Source organism: Bos mutus, chromosome 17 (genome assembly GCF_027580195.1).
Source record: "Bos mutus isolate GX-2022 chromosome 17, NWIPB_WYAK_1.1, whole genome shotgun sequence".
NCBI lineage: Eukaryota > Metazoa > Chordata > Mammalia > Artiodactyla > Bovidae > Bos > Bos mutus.
Genome location: NC_091633.1, coordinates 69,498,327 through 69,514,140, shown reverse-complemented (window position 1 = coordinate 69,514,140; position 15,814 = coordinate 69,498,327). Strand labels below are relative to the sequence as shown.

Genomic DNA, 15,814 nt, shown 5'->3' with positions numbered 1-15,814 from the left:
AAAAAATTATACTCCTATATGCTGTACAACATAGGAATATAGCCAATATTTTATAATAAATGTAAATGGCTATAATCTTTAAAAATTGTGAAACAATATGCTGTATGCCTGAAACACACAATATTGGACATCATATACACCTCAATAAAAAAATCATATTCCTTGTATTATTCATTGCCTATTCACCTGCATGCCTTTCTGTCTAAGCAAAACCTGCTTCTCCAAGGCTGATAACAAGGCTTGTTTATGAGATACAGAGGGCTTCCCAGGTGGTGCTACTGATAAAGAACCCACCTGCCAAGGCAGGAAATATAAGAGATGCTGGTTTGATCCCTGGGTAGGGAAGATCCCCTGGGGGAGAGCACAGCAACCCATTCCAATATTCTTGCCTGAAGAATCCCATGGACAGAGGAGCTTGGCGTAGGGTCCATAGGGTTGCAAAGAGTCAGATATGACTAAAGCGACTTAGCACACACATGAGATAAAGAACCTAGCCTGGTGTTCATTTTTGCAGTGCCAGGCTGAAGAGTCCCCCAGAAGTGCTTGCTTAGGGAACTCTGGTACTGGAGAGATAACACAGGAACTTTCTATTTATATTTAATAGTACTTATTCTACGCCTGGCATTGTAGTAGGCAGTGTGCCTCAGCTTCAGGAATGTAGTGTGGAAGAGACAAAAAATAAACAACTTTCCCATCTATACTGTCCAGTAGTGATCAAATAGAATGAGTGAAAACCCACTCATCTTAAAAGAAAAGCATGTGAGGGTAGCTGCCCTTTAGGTAGGGTGGTCAAAAGAGGCCTCTCCAAAGAGGTGCTATCTGATCAGAGCCCTAGATGAAGCAAGGGAGTGAGACGTGCAGATACCTGAAAGAGCCATGGAATAGCAATGATGGTGCCCCAGGTGCTACTTGGAAATGCCTGGACATGGCACCAGAGTGCTGGCATTCAGCCACACTGGTTTCTTTTAGCTTACTTTCCATCAGATTCTGTCCAACCAAGTCATCTGAAGTTCACCAGATTACTCTCTGGGAACTTTTCCCATATTCCATGTTCACCTCCAAGAAAGACATTTTGTGCAGAGGAAAACATCTGAGGAAGTCAGTCTTGGGTCCTATATATTCCTGGCATTTTGCTAGTTCAACCACTGTAGACAAGTGTCACCCAGTTTTCCATGGAATCATTGCCCTCCAGAATCCAGATAAGACTCCAGGGCTCTCTCTGAGCTCTGCAGCTGCCTCTAGAAACCCGAGAAAGCCACATCAGCGGAGACCCTGGTCGGACAAAGAACCTTCCATGGAGCAGGCGGTGTGGGAGGGCTCTGCCTTGTACCAGGGCTCTCACACACTCACACCAGGCTTCACACACCCGCAGAGCCCAAGGAGACAGCAGTCAGTTTCACAACAGTGGAGTTCATTCATGCTTTCTTGTTCAGTGAAGTCCCATACCTTTTGGGGAATATAAAGATCAATAAAATATGTCAGTTCTCCAGTTTATGATTTAATGGATGAGATGGATAATGTTCCTGTAGTACTAAATATTATGAGTGGTACATGGTCTAAGGCAGTATGAAAAAATAAGAGGCTGACTTCAATTGGAGACATGAAATCAGGTACTATGTAAAGTGTCCAACAAAGTGTCCAGCAGGTAGTAAACACTCAATGATTTTTGGTTATTATACTACAATCAGGATTGGCCTCACATAGGAAGCAGCATTTGAGACAAAGTAGGATTGGCAGACATATCATAGGATGCCCAGTTAAATATATATTTCAAATAAACAACAACAATAAATTTTTAGTCTATGTCCAAATATTGAATGGGACATACTTACACTAAAATATATTTGCTGTTTATCTGACATTCAAATTTAACTGGGCATCCTAGTTTTTTATTTGCTAAATCTGGCAACTCCTTAGAAAAGAAAATTCGATAAAGAGCAGGGAAATAAATGAGCAGGTCCAAAGTTACAGAAACTGAAAACAAATAATATTTTCATGGCATTTTAAATTTTCCAATAATTGTTAACACTTACTACTGAGTACTTACTATGTGACAATCTGAGGGCTTTACAAAGATTAACTTATTTATTCTTCATAAAAATGTGTGGCAAGTTATCACTAGGAGGAATCTGAGGCATAAAGAAGTAGAGTACTTGTCCAGAAGCAGAGCTGGGAAATGGTGTAGCTGGGATTGTGAATCTAGGATATTTGGCTTCAGGGGCTGCCTGTCCTAACCATTCTGGAGAGAGGGAAGTCATCTCTGCTCACAGTAAGCTTATCGAAGCCCTTCAGGATCAGTTCATCGTCACAGTCAGTCAAAAGTCAGATCCACCAACCATCATTCCTATGTAAACTGAAATCTCAGTTGTCAAATCCCTACCTCCTGGTGGGCTATGGCTAGCCCATCTCTGCCACCTCTGTATTCTTTCAAGTACTCCAAGAGTAGGTCCTCCCACGTTCCCCCTTGCATTTCCAAAGTCACTGTGTTCCTGGAATATGGAATTTTCCACGAACTGGGCTACCTTTGCAATAGCTTATCAGAAGCAAACAAGCTTGGGGAATTGAGCAAGAAATTCTAGGACAACAACCTTACAGAAGGAGCGAGGGATGCAGGGTGCATGTTGACTCTCTCAATGGGACAAAGATAATGATTAATCAGACCTCCTGCAGATTTAAATGGGATGCGGACTGGAAGAGGAGGCAGTCTTCCTTTCTTTCAGCTGGGTGCTCCTCTTGAGTCAGCCCTATCCACGGCAGAGATGTTTTCCGTGAGGGACCTCTGCCTGGTCCTGAGTTTGGTGGGTGCAATTAAGGTATGGCCTTCTCTATTTCCTTTTCTCTTTCTTTCTGGTGTTCATTCTACAAAGAGCTTGCAGGTCTGAGTCAGCTATGTGTATGTCATCACACACTGCTGGCTTTATAAACTGTAGCCTGGGGAGGGAAGTTCCCAGATGGGACTGACATCTCAAGAATACAGGGAATATGATCCTAAGAAAGAGACTTAGCTGGACCAAAGTGTATAAATTCACAGGGGAAGCTTCTGCACCTGTAGCTTGGTTTTATATTGTTTGTTTGTTTTAAAGAGAAGAAATATTTGCTATCTTTGTTGCTGTAAAGACTTGGGATTGCTAGCTAACAGAACATTCTTATCATAAGAATTTTTAATCTAATTATTAATTTCTATTTGCCCATAACATGCAGAGCAATGGTTTAATGTAGCTTTTCTAAAAGTTTGTTTTTGTGTTTAAGACAAAAGAAAATTAGCTATTTTTGAAAACAAATTACACAGCAAAATCAGAAGAGATTAATTGATAAACCAGTATGCTTTTTGGAAGAAATTGTATGCTTTTAAGATAATCACAAATATTGCAATAATTCCTAAAGTTTGACTACAGAGATTTACAGAAAAGAAGACAAACTTTATTCAACAATACTTTTGAAACACATTAATCTTATGAAAACATGATAAATCTGTTCTAAAAATTCAGTTACTTCCAGGCTATGAACTATCCTGGTTTCTTTCTTTCTCTTTACTGCTTATAAACCCTACCAGAGTAGAAGAAACTAAAGAATATTTCTAACATAATTTTCTCCCTTACAGTAAGCAATAAATAACCATTTTTATAGGAAATAAGACTAACAGCATTTGCTAAAGTTATATTTTGCATAATGCATACATTTCATTTATTTCTCCACTATTGGCATAAATATTTAATTTTTACCTGTTTTTATTATCCTGTCATTTTATTCCAAAGTATGTCTAAATTTATAATTTTATTTTTTAAACAAAAAGATTGTACTTTTTCCTTTAAATAAATTGCTCTTGATTGCTTGACATTACTATACATTGCTCACATTACTATTATCGGGGTTTTTTTAATGAGACAGAAAATACTAACTAATTATAAAAATAAACTACTGAGGGCTTCCCTAGTGGCTCAGTGGTAAAGAATCCACCTGCCAATGCAGGAGATGCAAGAAATGCAGGTTCAGTCCCTAGTCTGCGAAGATCCCACACGCCACAGAGCAACTAAGCCCATGCTCCAGAGCTACTGAGCCTGTGCTCTAGAGCCTGGGAACCGCAACTAGTGCAGCCCGAAAGCCCTAGAGCCTGTGCTCCACAACAGGAGAACCCACGGCCACACACACCGTAAGTGGAGAGCATTCCCAAAACTAGAGAAAAGCCAGCACAGAGAAAATAAATAAATAAAGTTATAACAAAAATAAACTACTGAGATCACAAAACTCCCTGCAAGTTGGTGGTACAAAATAAAAATAGTTAAAACATAAAATCAACATTGATGTATTAAGTTATACCATTTTGTTGGAAGAATATTTATATATCCTATTTCACTCATTGATACCAACAGAATTTTTTTTTAATTTTTATTTCTAACTATAAGATGTTCAAAAAAAGTTGACAGTCTTGGACCTTTTTTTTCTTTCAGTATACTTTTCATTTCAAATAAAAGAAATTATTATGTGAGTAACCCTAAAAGCATTTCTGAGTATGAATTGGCCACATGTGTGTCCTCAGTATATGCTTGTTTAAATTTTGGACCCATAAGGTCGTTGTAGATATTTGAAGGAGACACAGACCTGAAGTATAGGTTTTTTCCTACTAAAACAGGAGTTAGAGGAGAGAGAACTCTTGGGTTTCTCCATTATTTTTCTATCTCCAGGTATGAATGAAAATGTAAAAGTAAATTTTAACTGTTTGTTGATTCAAATAATTTTTCTTTTACAACAGATCCTTTAAAACTCCTAACATTTACTAAAGGTTTGATTAGTGTCAAACACAGTTAAGGTTTATACACTAATCTCCTTTAACCTCACAACTCCACAAAATGGGCCTTAAGGATTTTCATCCAAAAGATAAGAAAACTGAAGCTTATAGAGCCCCTTGGATCCCTTGCTCAGGATTTATAGGCATGCCAGTGTCTCCTCTTTATCTGCTTAAAGATCACCTCTCTCTTTCGTGTGTGTTTATAAATCGTTAAAGACAGAAGATGGTAGTGATCCTGCCAGTGGTGACTTTTTAGCTGAAGGAGGAGGGGTGCGTGGCCCAAGACTTGTGGAAAGACAGCAATCTGCCTGCAAAGAGACAGGCTGGCCCTTCTGCTCTGATGAAGACTGGGTAAGCCATGGGCATGGGGACTGGGGCAGGAGAGTCCTTTCCTGGGCACACAGATTGAATCAGGACAGTCCTTCCTGACCTGCTGGCAGTGCATGCAAGCTGCCACCTCAGGTCACTGAAAACTTGTCCAGTAGGAAATAACCTAATTAACCTACATTGCAAATAAAAGAAGACAAGTAGAAAAGAACCTAGTCCTGAGAGCACTGCTTAAATCACCTCCCAGACTCTGGGGCATTGGTGGGATTAACAGATTGGATTATAGCTGCATGTTCAGACAAGTACTACGAACCTGAGTATTAGGGCCTCCAGATTTCATGGGTCCTAATTTATGGTTAAGCGGACCCTCATTCCAGAATTTCTTTAGGATTTCCGACTAGCCCTCTTAAAGTACTTTTAGGGCAAGAAATGATGTGAAGAGACTGAAGAAGAGAACAGTGGGGGCTCACAGAAACCTGCAAAATTTTACTGGCTCTGAAAGACAGACTATTTCATTAATTTTTTTTAATTTACTGAAGTGTAGTTGATCTACAATATTATTTTAATTTCTACTATATAACAAAGTGACTTAGTAATACATATGTGTATTCTTTGTCACACCCTTTTCCATTATGATTTCTCACGGGATATTGACTATAGTCCCTAGTGCTATACAGTAGGACTTTGCTGTTTATGCATCTTGCATATACTAATTTACATCTGCTAATCCTAGACTCCTAATCCATCCCTCCTCCACCCTCCCCCACCCCTCAGCACCCAGAAGTCCATTTCTGAGAGATAGACTCTTAATTTTTCCTCCTCGTTTCCAGAATACAAAATGCCCTTCTGGCTGCAGGATGAAAGGATTGATTGATGAAGTCGATCAAGATTTTACAAGCAGAATAAATAAACTAAGAGATTCACTATTTAATTATCAGAAGAACAATAAGGACTCTAATACATTGACCAAGAACATAGTGGAACTAATGAGAGGGGATTTTGCCAAAGCTAACAGTAAGTATTACAGTTAGTGCACACAATAAAAACAACAAAAATCAGAAATAGATAGGATGTCTTGTTGTAGCAACTGTGATTTTATTCCAGGGTACTTTAAGTAGAAACACGTATCTTTATGATATCCCTGAATTTTAAGGAGGGGCCTTGTTTTAGTCATTTTTATCATGTAAAACAAGGTAGCTTAGCATTATTTTAGGTCACAAAGTCAGAATTTTGGACTGAAGACTAGAATCTAAGTGTGTTCTTTTTTAAGAGTATATTCTGCAAATAAGATGAGCCCAACATTTTGAGTAGATGTTTCTGTTTCTGCCTTACAAAGGAAGGTACTGAGAGGTCAAGGGACTTGCCCAAAGGCACAAAGCGCTCAGGTGGTGGGGCTGGGAGTGCAATTCAGACTCCACCGAGCTTCTTAGAAAGTGTTTTGCTTTTTAAAAAATATGGAGTCATGTTGTCTCTTTCTCCCAGGCCTAGCACTAAGTCTCATTAGGACCAGGAAACTTCAGACTTGCTCTGGGCATGGGCAGCAAGTTTAGTAAGAGACTCCAGCTCATGAAAACTTGCCTTCACTCTTTATATCATTGGGAGACTCAATTAATTTTATGGTGCAAGAGCAACTGGCAAATAAATGATCCTGCTGACTTATAAAAAAAGAAAGTTTACAAACAATTTCAAACCTATAGCTGGGAAGAAAACCTTTTCAGTAAGAAAATCCAAGAATATATTCAAGTTCCTTGATTAAGGATATAATGAAATAATTGGAATGTGATTAAACATTATTTTATCTCAATTATACCTTTAAATTTTCAGAGATTTATTTGAAGAATGCACCTTAATTTTCATGGATGACTGCAGGATATTGTCCAAATATCAAACACCTAATAGATTTGAAAATCACAAATTAAATGTTTAGAGTAGAAACTATTATAGAAGTAAAATGGGGAATATCCATAAGCAAATTGCCTTCTTTTTCTGACTAACACAAGCAAATCACTCAGCAGCTACTTCAGTATCCATATTTTCCATTTCAGACAATGATAATACATTTAAACAAATATCAGAAGATCTGAGAAGCAGAATTGAGATCCTGAGGCGCAAAGTCATAGAACAAGTACAACATATCAACCTTCTGCAGAAAAATGTCAGGGATCAACTGGTAGATATGAAACGATTGGAGGTGAGTAACGATGTGGCTCTGACTTCAGATATCCTTATTTTTGAGTAGCAAGGAAAGGAAGACAATAGTCATTCATTAAATGCCTACTTAAATGCCTGCTTGACGTAGAGCAATGCGTTATAGCTATTATCTACCAAAGTAGGTATTACGGATCCACTCTACAGATGAAAAAACAAGCTCAGTGCTATTAAGTAAAATCTCCAAGAGCATGTAAAATGGTAATTTCAAAAGCAAATATTCAGTCTTTGCTTGTCTTATTCCAAGCCCTGCTTGTCCCTGACACCACTGTGTCTCTGAGTCTTCAGCTTCAGTCTCACAGAGGATCACATCATTAATGTTTCCTTTGGAGGGAATAACACTTTCCTCTTGATCTATTCTAAGATAAATCCAGATAGCTCCTATTGTTTATCCTGGCCAGCCTTACAATACCCAAGGTCTCTTCCACTGAGGATGGTTGGTAGGTCTCCAAGTCAAACAAGTGAAACCAGTTTCCAAAAAGTAAGTTAATTACTAAGAACTCAACAGACAGTTCATTTACAGCTACCTTTTTTCTTTATCTTTCCCCCCTCTCTCTAGGTGGACATTGATATTAAGATCCGATCTTGCAAAGGGTCATGCAGTAGAGCTTTAGAACATAAGGTAGATCTGGAGGACTATAAAAATCAGCAGAAGCAACTTGAACAGGTTATTGCCATAAACCTACTTCCCTCTAGAGACATTCAATACTTACCATTGATAAAAATGAGTACAATTACAGGCCCTGTTCCCAGAGAGTTCAAGAGCCAGCTCCAAGAGGCCCCTCTAGAATGGAAGGCACTGCTGGAAATGCAGCAGACGAAAATGGTGTTGGAAACTTTCGGTGGCGATGGACATGCCAGAGGAGACTCTGTATCTCACGGAACAGGATTAGCACCAGGAAGTCCCAGAAAGCCTGGAACCAGTAGTATTGGAAATGTGAACCCTGGGAGCTATGGACCTGGAAGTAGTGGCACTTGGAACCCCGGCCGCCCCGAGCCCGGAAGTGCTGGCACCTGGAACCCCGGCCGCCCCGAGCCCGGAAGTGCTGGCACCTGGAACCCCGGCCGCCCCGAGCCCGGAAGTGCTGGCACCTGGAACCCCGGCCGCCCCGAGCCCGGAAGTGCTGGCACCTGGAACCCCGGCCGCCCCGAGCCCGGAAGTGCTGGCACCTGGAACCCCGGCCGCCCCGAGCCCGGAAGTGCTGGCACCTGGAACCCCGGCCGCCCCGAGCCCGGAAGTGCTGGCACCTGGAACCCCGGCCGCCCCGAGCCCGGAAGTGCTGGCACCTGGAATACTGCAAGCTCTGGATCTTCAAGTTTTAGGCCAGATAGCTCAGGTCATGGGAACATTAGGCCTTCCAGTCCAGACTGGGGCACCTTTAGAGAGGAAGGAAGTGTAAGTTCAGGGACAAAGCAAGAGTTCCACACAGGTAAACTTGTCACTACTAAAGGAGATAAAGAGCTTCTGATTGATAATGAGAAGGTCACCTCTGGTCACACAACTACCACTCGTCGTTCATGCTCTAAAGTCATTACAAAGACAGTTACAAATGCCGACGGTCGCACAGAAACGACCAAAGAAGTGGTAAAGTCTGAAGATGGTTCTGACTGCGGTGACGCAGACTTCGACTGGCACCATAGTTTGTCTACGAGGGGTAAACTAGATGATTTCTTTCTTAGAAACAAGGATGATTTCTTCACCCGTAGTTCACACGAGTTTGATGGTAGGACAGGCTTAGAACCCGATGTTGCAGCCTTAGGGGAATCGGGCTCTTCGAGTAGTAAAACTTCAACTCACAGCAAACAGTTTGTAAGCAGCAGCACAACTGTCAACAGAGGTGGCTCCGCGATTGAAAGCAAGCACTTTAAAATGGAAGATGAGGCCGAAAGCCTAGAGGATCTTGGCTTTAAAGGAGCACACGGCACCCAGAAAGGCCATGCTAAAGCTCGTCCTGCCAGAGGTATCCACACTTCTCCTTTGGGGGAGCCTTCCCTGACCCCCTAGACTAAGTTCATTACTCCTGCAACGTGTCTCCCATAGCACCTTTTACTTCTTCCTTAGTCCTCTATCCTGCTTAATTGAAATTACATGGTTTTGTTTGTGTGTATGTGTGTGTATATATGTGTGTGCGCACGCGTGCTAGACTGTAAGTTCCATGGGGGCAGGGACTTTGTCTATCATGTTCATTTCTGTATTCCCAAACGCCTAGCAGTGTGGAGTCAGCATTCAATAAATACATGTTATATGAATGAATGAATTAATCCTTCTGGCACTCAATTTTTAAATTTGTTTATTCAAATTCTTTTACCACTCAGAATGTGTGCTGTTGGAAATTGTCACTAACATATTACTCATATTTTTAGTGTATGGCTCGGGTGACATTGAGGTCAGGTTAAAAATAAGTGATATTAGTACTAAATGCTAAAGATATCTTTGCTGATTACTTGTCATTAATCAGTATGTGGAAGTGAAATTACAAATTCATTGAGAAAAAGCCCCCTTGCAATTTGTACATATAAATGCTATTGACTTGCATAAGTTCCATCCCTGTGTAAGCACATCCTTTCTCTTTAAAGAGAAGGAAGAATGGAAGGAAGGAAGGGAAAGGAAGCCAGTTACTTTCATTTAATCTAGGCCATTTAACTTTGTAAAGTTAAATGAGAGAAATTTCTTCCAACCAGCTTAATTTTTTTTTTTTTAGACTGTTATGATGTCCTCCAAACACATCCTTCAGGTGCCCAAAGTGGCATTTTCAGTATCAAGCTACCAGCATCCAGTAAAATTTTTTCTGTTTATTGCGATCAAGAGACCGGTTTGGGAGGATGGCTTTTGATCCAGCAAAGAATGGATGGATCACTGAATTTTAACCGAACCTGGCAAGACTACAAGAGAGGTTTCGGCAGCCTAAATGACAAGGGAGAAGGAGAATTCTGGCTAGGCAATGAATACCTCCACTTACTAACCCTGAGGGGCTCCATCCTTAGGGTTGAATTAGAAGACTGGGCTGGGAAAGGGGCTTATGCAGAATATCATTTGAGGGTAGGCTCTGAGGCAGAGGACTATGCCCTTGAGGTCTCCTCTTACAAGGGCACAGCAGGTGATGCTCTGATTGAGGGTTCTGTGGAGGAAGGGACAGAGTACACTTCTCACACTGGTATGCGGTTCAGCACCTTCGACAGGGATGCAGACAAGTGGGAAGACAACTGTGCTGAAGTCTACGGAGGAGGCTGGTGGTACAACAACTGCCAGGCAGCCAATCTCAATGGCATCTACTATCCTGGTGGCTCCTATGACCCCAGGGACAACAGTCCCTATGAGATTGAGAATGGTGTGGTCTGGGTCCCCTTCAGAGGTGCAGATTATTCTCTCAGGGCTGTTCGTATGAAAATCCGGCCCCTTGTGACACAATAGGCTGAAGGAGTGGAAGTGAGTGGACTCTATTTAGTGAAGAAGAGAAAAAATTAAGGAAGAGAAAGGAGATTCTTTACAGCCTACTAAAAATTCTCAGGTGCTATTTTATTATTCTTTGTACTGTAGCTAAATGTAACTGAGACATAGTAGTGTTTATAAAATAAAGTTACATGAGTTTTTAATCTTTAAGATAGTTCTGTGGGCTTTAAAATTTGTATTAAAATGCACCAAGGGACACACAGTACATCAGTAAGAGGAAGTGAGATGGAAGGTCCTCTATGCAACACTTAAGGGTGTAGTTTTGAGAATGTCTCCATTTCATACCACCCAAAGTCATAGGGTCATTGTAAAGCAAAAAGTAGTTTCATCTATTCTACTTGAATCGTTTTAAACCAATACCTTAAGTTGCAAATCACTGGACTGAACAATGGCTGGCCTTTGTTTAGGAATTTACAAGTTACTATGAACATTAATCTCCTCTGTTGGCAAGCAAATCCAGCAAGGCCGAAGGAGCATTCTTTCCTAACAGAAATAGAAACCTATCTACTTTTTAAGACTTCCAATGAAGACCTTCAGATCAGATCAGTCCCTCAGTCGCGTCCGACTCTTTGCGACCCCATGAATCTCAGCACGCCAGGGCTCCCTGTCCATCACAAACTCCCAGAGTTCACTGAGACTCACGTCCATCGAGTCAGTGATGCCATCCAGCCATCTCATCCTCTGTCATCCCCTTCTGCTCCTGCCCCCAATCCCTCCCAGCATCAGTCTTTTCCAGTGAGTCAACTCTTCGCATGAGGTAGCCAAAGTACTGGAGTTTCAGCTTTAGCATCATTCCTTCCAAAGAAATTCCAGGGCTGATCTCCTTCAGAATGGACTGGTTGGATCTCCTTGCAGTCCAAGGGACTCTCAAGAGTCTTCTCCAACACCACAGTTCTAAAGCATCAATTCTTCGGCCCCCAGCCTTCTTCACAGTCCAACTCTCACCTCAATACATGACCACAGGAAAAACCATAGCCTTGACTAGACGCACCTTTGTTGGCAAAGTAATGTCTCTGCTTTTGAATATGCTATCTAGGTTGGTCATAACTTTCCTTCCAAGGAGTAAGCGTCTTTTAATTTCATGGCTGCAGTAACCATCTGCAGTGATTTTGGAGCCCAGAAAAATAAAGTCTGACACTGTTTCCACTGTTTCCCCAACTATTTCCCATGAAGGGATGGGACCGGATGCCATGATCTTTGTTTTCTGAATGTTGAGCTTTAAGCCAACTTTTTCACTCTCCACTTTCACCTTCAACAAGAGGCTTTTTAGTTCCTCTTCACTTTCTGCCATAAGGGTGGTGTCATCTGTATATCTGAGGTTATTGATATTTCTCCCAGCAATCTTGATTCCAGCTTGTGTTTCTTCCAGTCCAGCGTTTCTCATGATGTACTCTGCATATAAGTTAAATAAACAGGGTGACAATAATCAGCCTTGACGGACTCCTTTTCCTATTTGGAACCAGTCTGTTGTTCCATGTCCAGTTCTAACTGTTGCTTCCTGACCTGCATACAAATTTCTCAAGATGAAGACCTTAATGCACATTAAAATTTCTCCCTAGAGTCTAACCAATTTCTTTCAGAAAGTACATGGAAAAAAGCATTTAAAATCTTTTAAATATTTACAAGTAGTCCAAACACATTGAACTTAACACCTTAATAAAAAATCCCCACAGTTTTCATTTCACTTCATTTTTCACCAATCATAAAGTATGTTCTGTGATGTATTACTTATTAAAGTAAGACATTTTTTGAAACCACCTCAATATGATCTATATAAATATAGTCATACATTCAATATATTTACATTGGTCAGTATTTTATTGATCTAAGTTGCATCTTTGGTGGCCTTGGTTCCTGGCCCCAATTTTTAACTCACAGTTTCTTCTAGTGAGAAGCACTTGCCACTTACTCTTGAAAATGTATTAAAATATCACAAGCATATTGGGATCCCAGTACATTGCTCTCACTTGCATAAAGTTTCCATCCCAATGAAAATGCATCCTTTCTCCTAGGAAGGGACAAAAGGGAAAGAAGGACAGGAGGGAGAGAGGGAGAAGAAGGAGGTAGGGAGGAGGGGTAGGAAAAAGGAAAGGGCGCTGGGTGGTGCCTGGGGAAGTGGAAAAAAGGTAAGCAAAAGAGCTTGCAAGTGAGTCACCTATAATGGTCCAATATTCTTGCATTTCCTTATGTGCTGCTGTGGCCCAGCAGCTAAAGAATCTGCCTGCAATGCAGGAGACCTGGGTTCGATCCCTGGGCTGGGAAAATCCCCTGGAGAAGGGAAAGGCTACCTACTCCAGTATTCTGGCCTGGAGAATTCCATGGACTATGTAATCCATGGGATCCCAAATAGTTGGACACAACTGAGCAACTTTCACAAATAAGTGATCTCCTCCAAATCTTACAAAAACAAGACCAGGGGCTGACTGTGGCTCAGACCATGAACTCCTTATTACCAAATTCAGACTTAAATTGAGGAAAGTAGGGAAAACCACTAGACCATTCAGGTATAACCTAAATCAAATCCCTTATGATTATACAGTGGAAATGAGAAATAGATTTAAGGGACTAGATCTGATAGATAGAGTGCCTGATGAACTATGGAATGAGGTTCGTGACATTGTGCAGGAGACAGGGATCAAGACCATGGAAAAGAAATGCAGAAAAGCAAAATGGCTGTCTGGGGAGGCCTTACAAATAGCTGTGAAAAGAAGAGAAGCCAAAAGCAAAGGAGAAAAGGAAAGATATAAGCATCTGAATGCAGAGTTCCAAAGAACAGCAAGAAGAGATAAGAAAGCCTTCCTCAGTGATCAATGCAAAGAAGTAGAGGAAAACAACAGAATGGGAAAGACTAGGGATCTCTTCAAGAAAATTAGAGATACCAAGGGGACATTTCATGCAAAGATGGGCTCGATAAAGGACAGAAATGGTATGGACCTAACAGAAGCAGAAGATATTAAGAAGAGGTGGCAAGAATACACAGAAGAACTGTACAAAAAAGATCTTCACGACCCAGATAATCACGATGGTGTGATCACTGACCTAGAGCCAGACATCCTGGAATGTGAAGTCAAGTGGGCCTTAGAAAGCATCACTAAAAACAAAGCTAGTGGAGGTGATGGAATTCCAATTGAGCTATTCCAAATCCTGAAAGATGATGCTGTTAAAGTGCTGCACTCAATATGTCAGCAAATTTGGAAAACTCAGCAGTGGCCACAGGACTGGAAAAGGTCAGTTTTCATTCCAATCCCAAAGAAAGGCAATGCCAAAGAATGCTCAAACTACTGCACAATTGCACTCATCTCACATGCTAGTAAAGTACTGCTCAAAATTCTCCAAGCCAGGCTTCAGCAATATGTGAACCGTGAACTTCCTGATGTTCAAGCTGGTTTTAGAAAAGGCAGAGGAACCAGAGATCAAATTGCCAACATCTGCTGGATCATGTAGAAAGCAAGAGAGTTCCAGAAAAACATCTATTTCTGCTTTATTGACTATGCCAAAGCCTTTGACTGTGTGGATCACAATAAACTGTGGAAAATTCTGAAAGAGATGGGAATACCAGACCACCTGACCTGCCTTTTGAGAAATCTGTATGCAGGTCAGGAAGCAACAGTTAGAACTGGACATAGAACAAAAAACTGGTTCCAAATAGGAAAAGAAGTTCGTCAAGGCTGTATATTATCACCCTGCTTATTTAACTTACATGCAAAGTACATCATGAGAAACACTGGACTGGAAGAAACACAAGCTGGAATCAAGATTGCCGGGAGAAATATCAATAACCTCAGATATGCAGATGACACCACCCTTACGGCAGAAATATTTGGCAAAACTAATACAATTATGTAAAGTTTAAAAATAAAATTTAATTAAAAAAAAAGAAAGAAAGTGAAGAGGAACTCAAAAGCCTCTTGAGAAAAGTGAAAGAGGAGAGTGAAAAAGTTGGCTTAAAGCTCAACATTCAGAAAACAAAGATCATGGCATCCAGTCTCATCACTTCATGGGAAATAGATGGGGAAACAGTGGAAACAGTGTCAGACTTTATTTTTCTGGGCTCCAAAATCACTGCAGATGGTGACTGCAGCCATGAAATTAAAAGACGCTTACTCCTTGGAAGGAAAGTTATGACCAACCTAGATAGCATATTCAAAAGCAGAGACATTACTTTGCCAACAAAGGTTCGTCTAGTCAGGGCTATGGTTTTTCCTGTGGTCATGTATGGATGTGAGAGTTGGACTGTGAAGAAGGCTGAGTGCTGAAGAATTGATGCTTTTGAACTGTGGTGTTGGAGAAGACTCTTGAGAGTCCTTGGACTGCAAGGAGATCCAACCAGTCCATTCTGAAGGAGATCAGCCCTGGAATTTCCTTGGAAGGAATAATGCTAAAGCTGAAACTCCAGTACTTTGGCCACCTCATGTGAAGAGTTGACTCACTGGAAAAGACTCTGATGCTGGGAGGGATTGGGGGCAGGAGGAGAAGGGGACAACAGAGGATGAGATCGCTGGATGGCATCACTGACTCGATGGACGTGAGTCTCAGTGAACTCTGGGAGTTGGTGATGGACAGGGAGGCCTGGCGTGCTGTGATTCATGGGGTTGCGAAGAATTGGACACGACTGAGCGCCTGAACTGAACTGAAGAGCTTCTTCAGAATTTAAAAGGATTTTCATTTATTTCAGACACTAGTGTGTCGTATTATTTCCAAGTCTGCCTCCTTAGACATATCTACCCACACATCTGCCTACACACAATTTGAGTTGGAAGTAGAAGTATTTTATTTTCCAGAATATCACACTGTTAGGGACAGAATTGGTCCCCACATGAAAGTGAATTTGACTGTGAAGGGCCATTTTCTCCATCTACTTCTTAAAGCTGTATTTCTCTCTTGCTTTCTGGTATTCCACACCCTCCTGTCTTACCTCTCTCAGTCTGTAATTCGTAATTCCGGCTCAGATCACTCCTTAATGTAGGAATTTTTCATTGCAACAACTTTAGTACTCATTTTTATCAGTGGGAATTAGCTTTGACACATGTGACTTAAATAAG

At 41.0% G+C, this 15,814-nt stretch overlaps 1 protein-coding gene across 1 annotated transcript; it reads left to right on the top strand.

The window, feature by feature from the left end:
* Positions 1 to 2,759: 2,759 nt before the first annotated feature.
* Positions 2,760 to 10,733, top strand: FGA (fibrinogen alpha chain). Its single transcript, XM_070385630.1, has 7 exons — positions 2,760 to 2,804; positions 5,003 to 5,137; positions 5,944 to 6,127; positions 7,159 to 7,304; positions 7,881 to 8,258; positions 8,319 to 9,282; positions 10,024 to 10,733. Exons 1-7 carry the CDS (start codon positions 2,760 to 2,762, stop codon positions 10,731 to 10,733), a joined length of 2,562 nt encoding a protein of 853 aa, XP_070241731.1.
* The last annotated feature ends 5,081 nt before the right edge of the window (positions 10,734 to 15,814 follow it).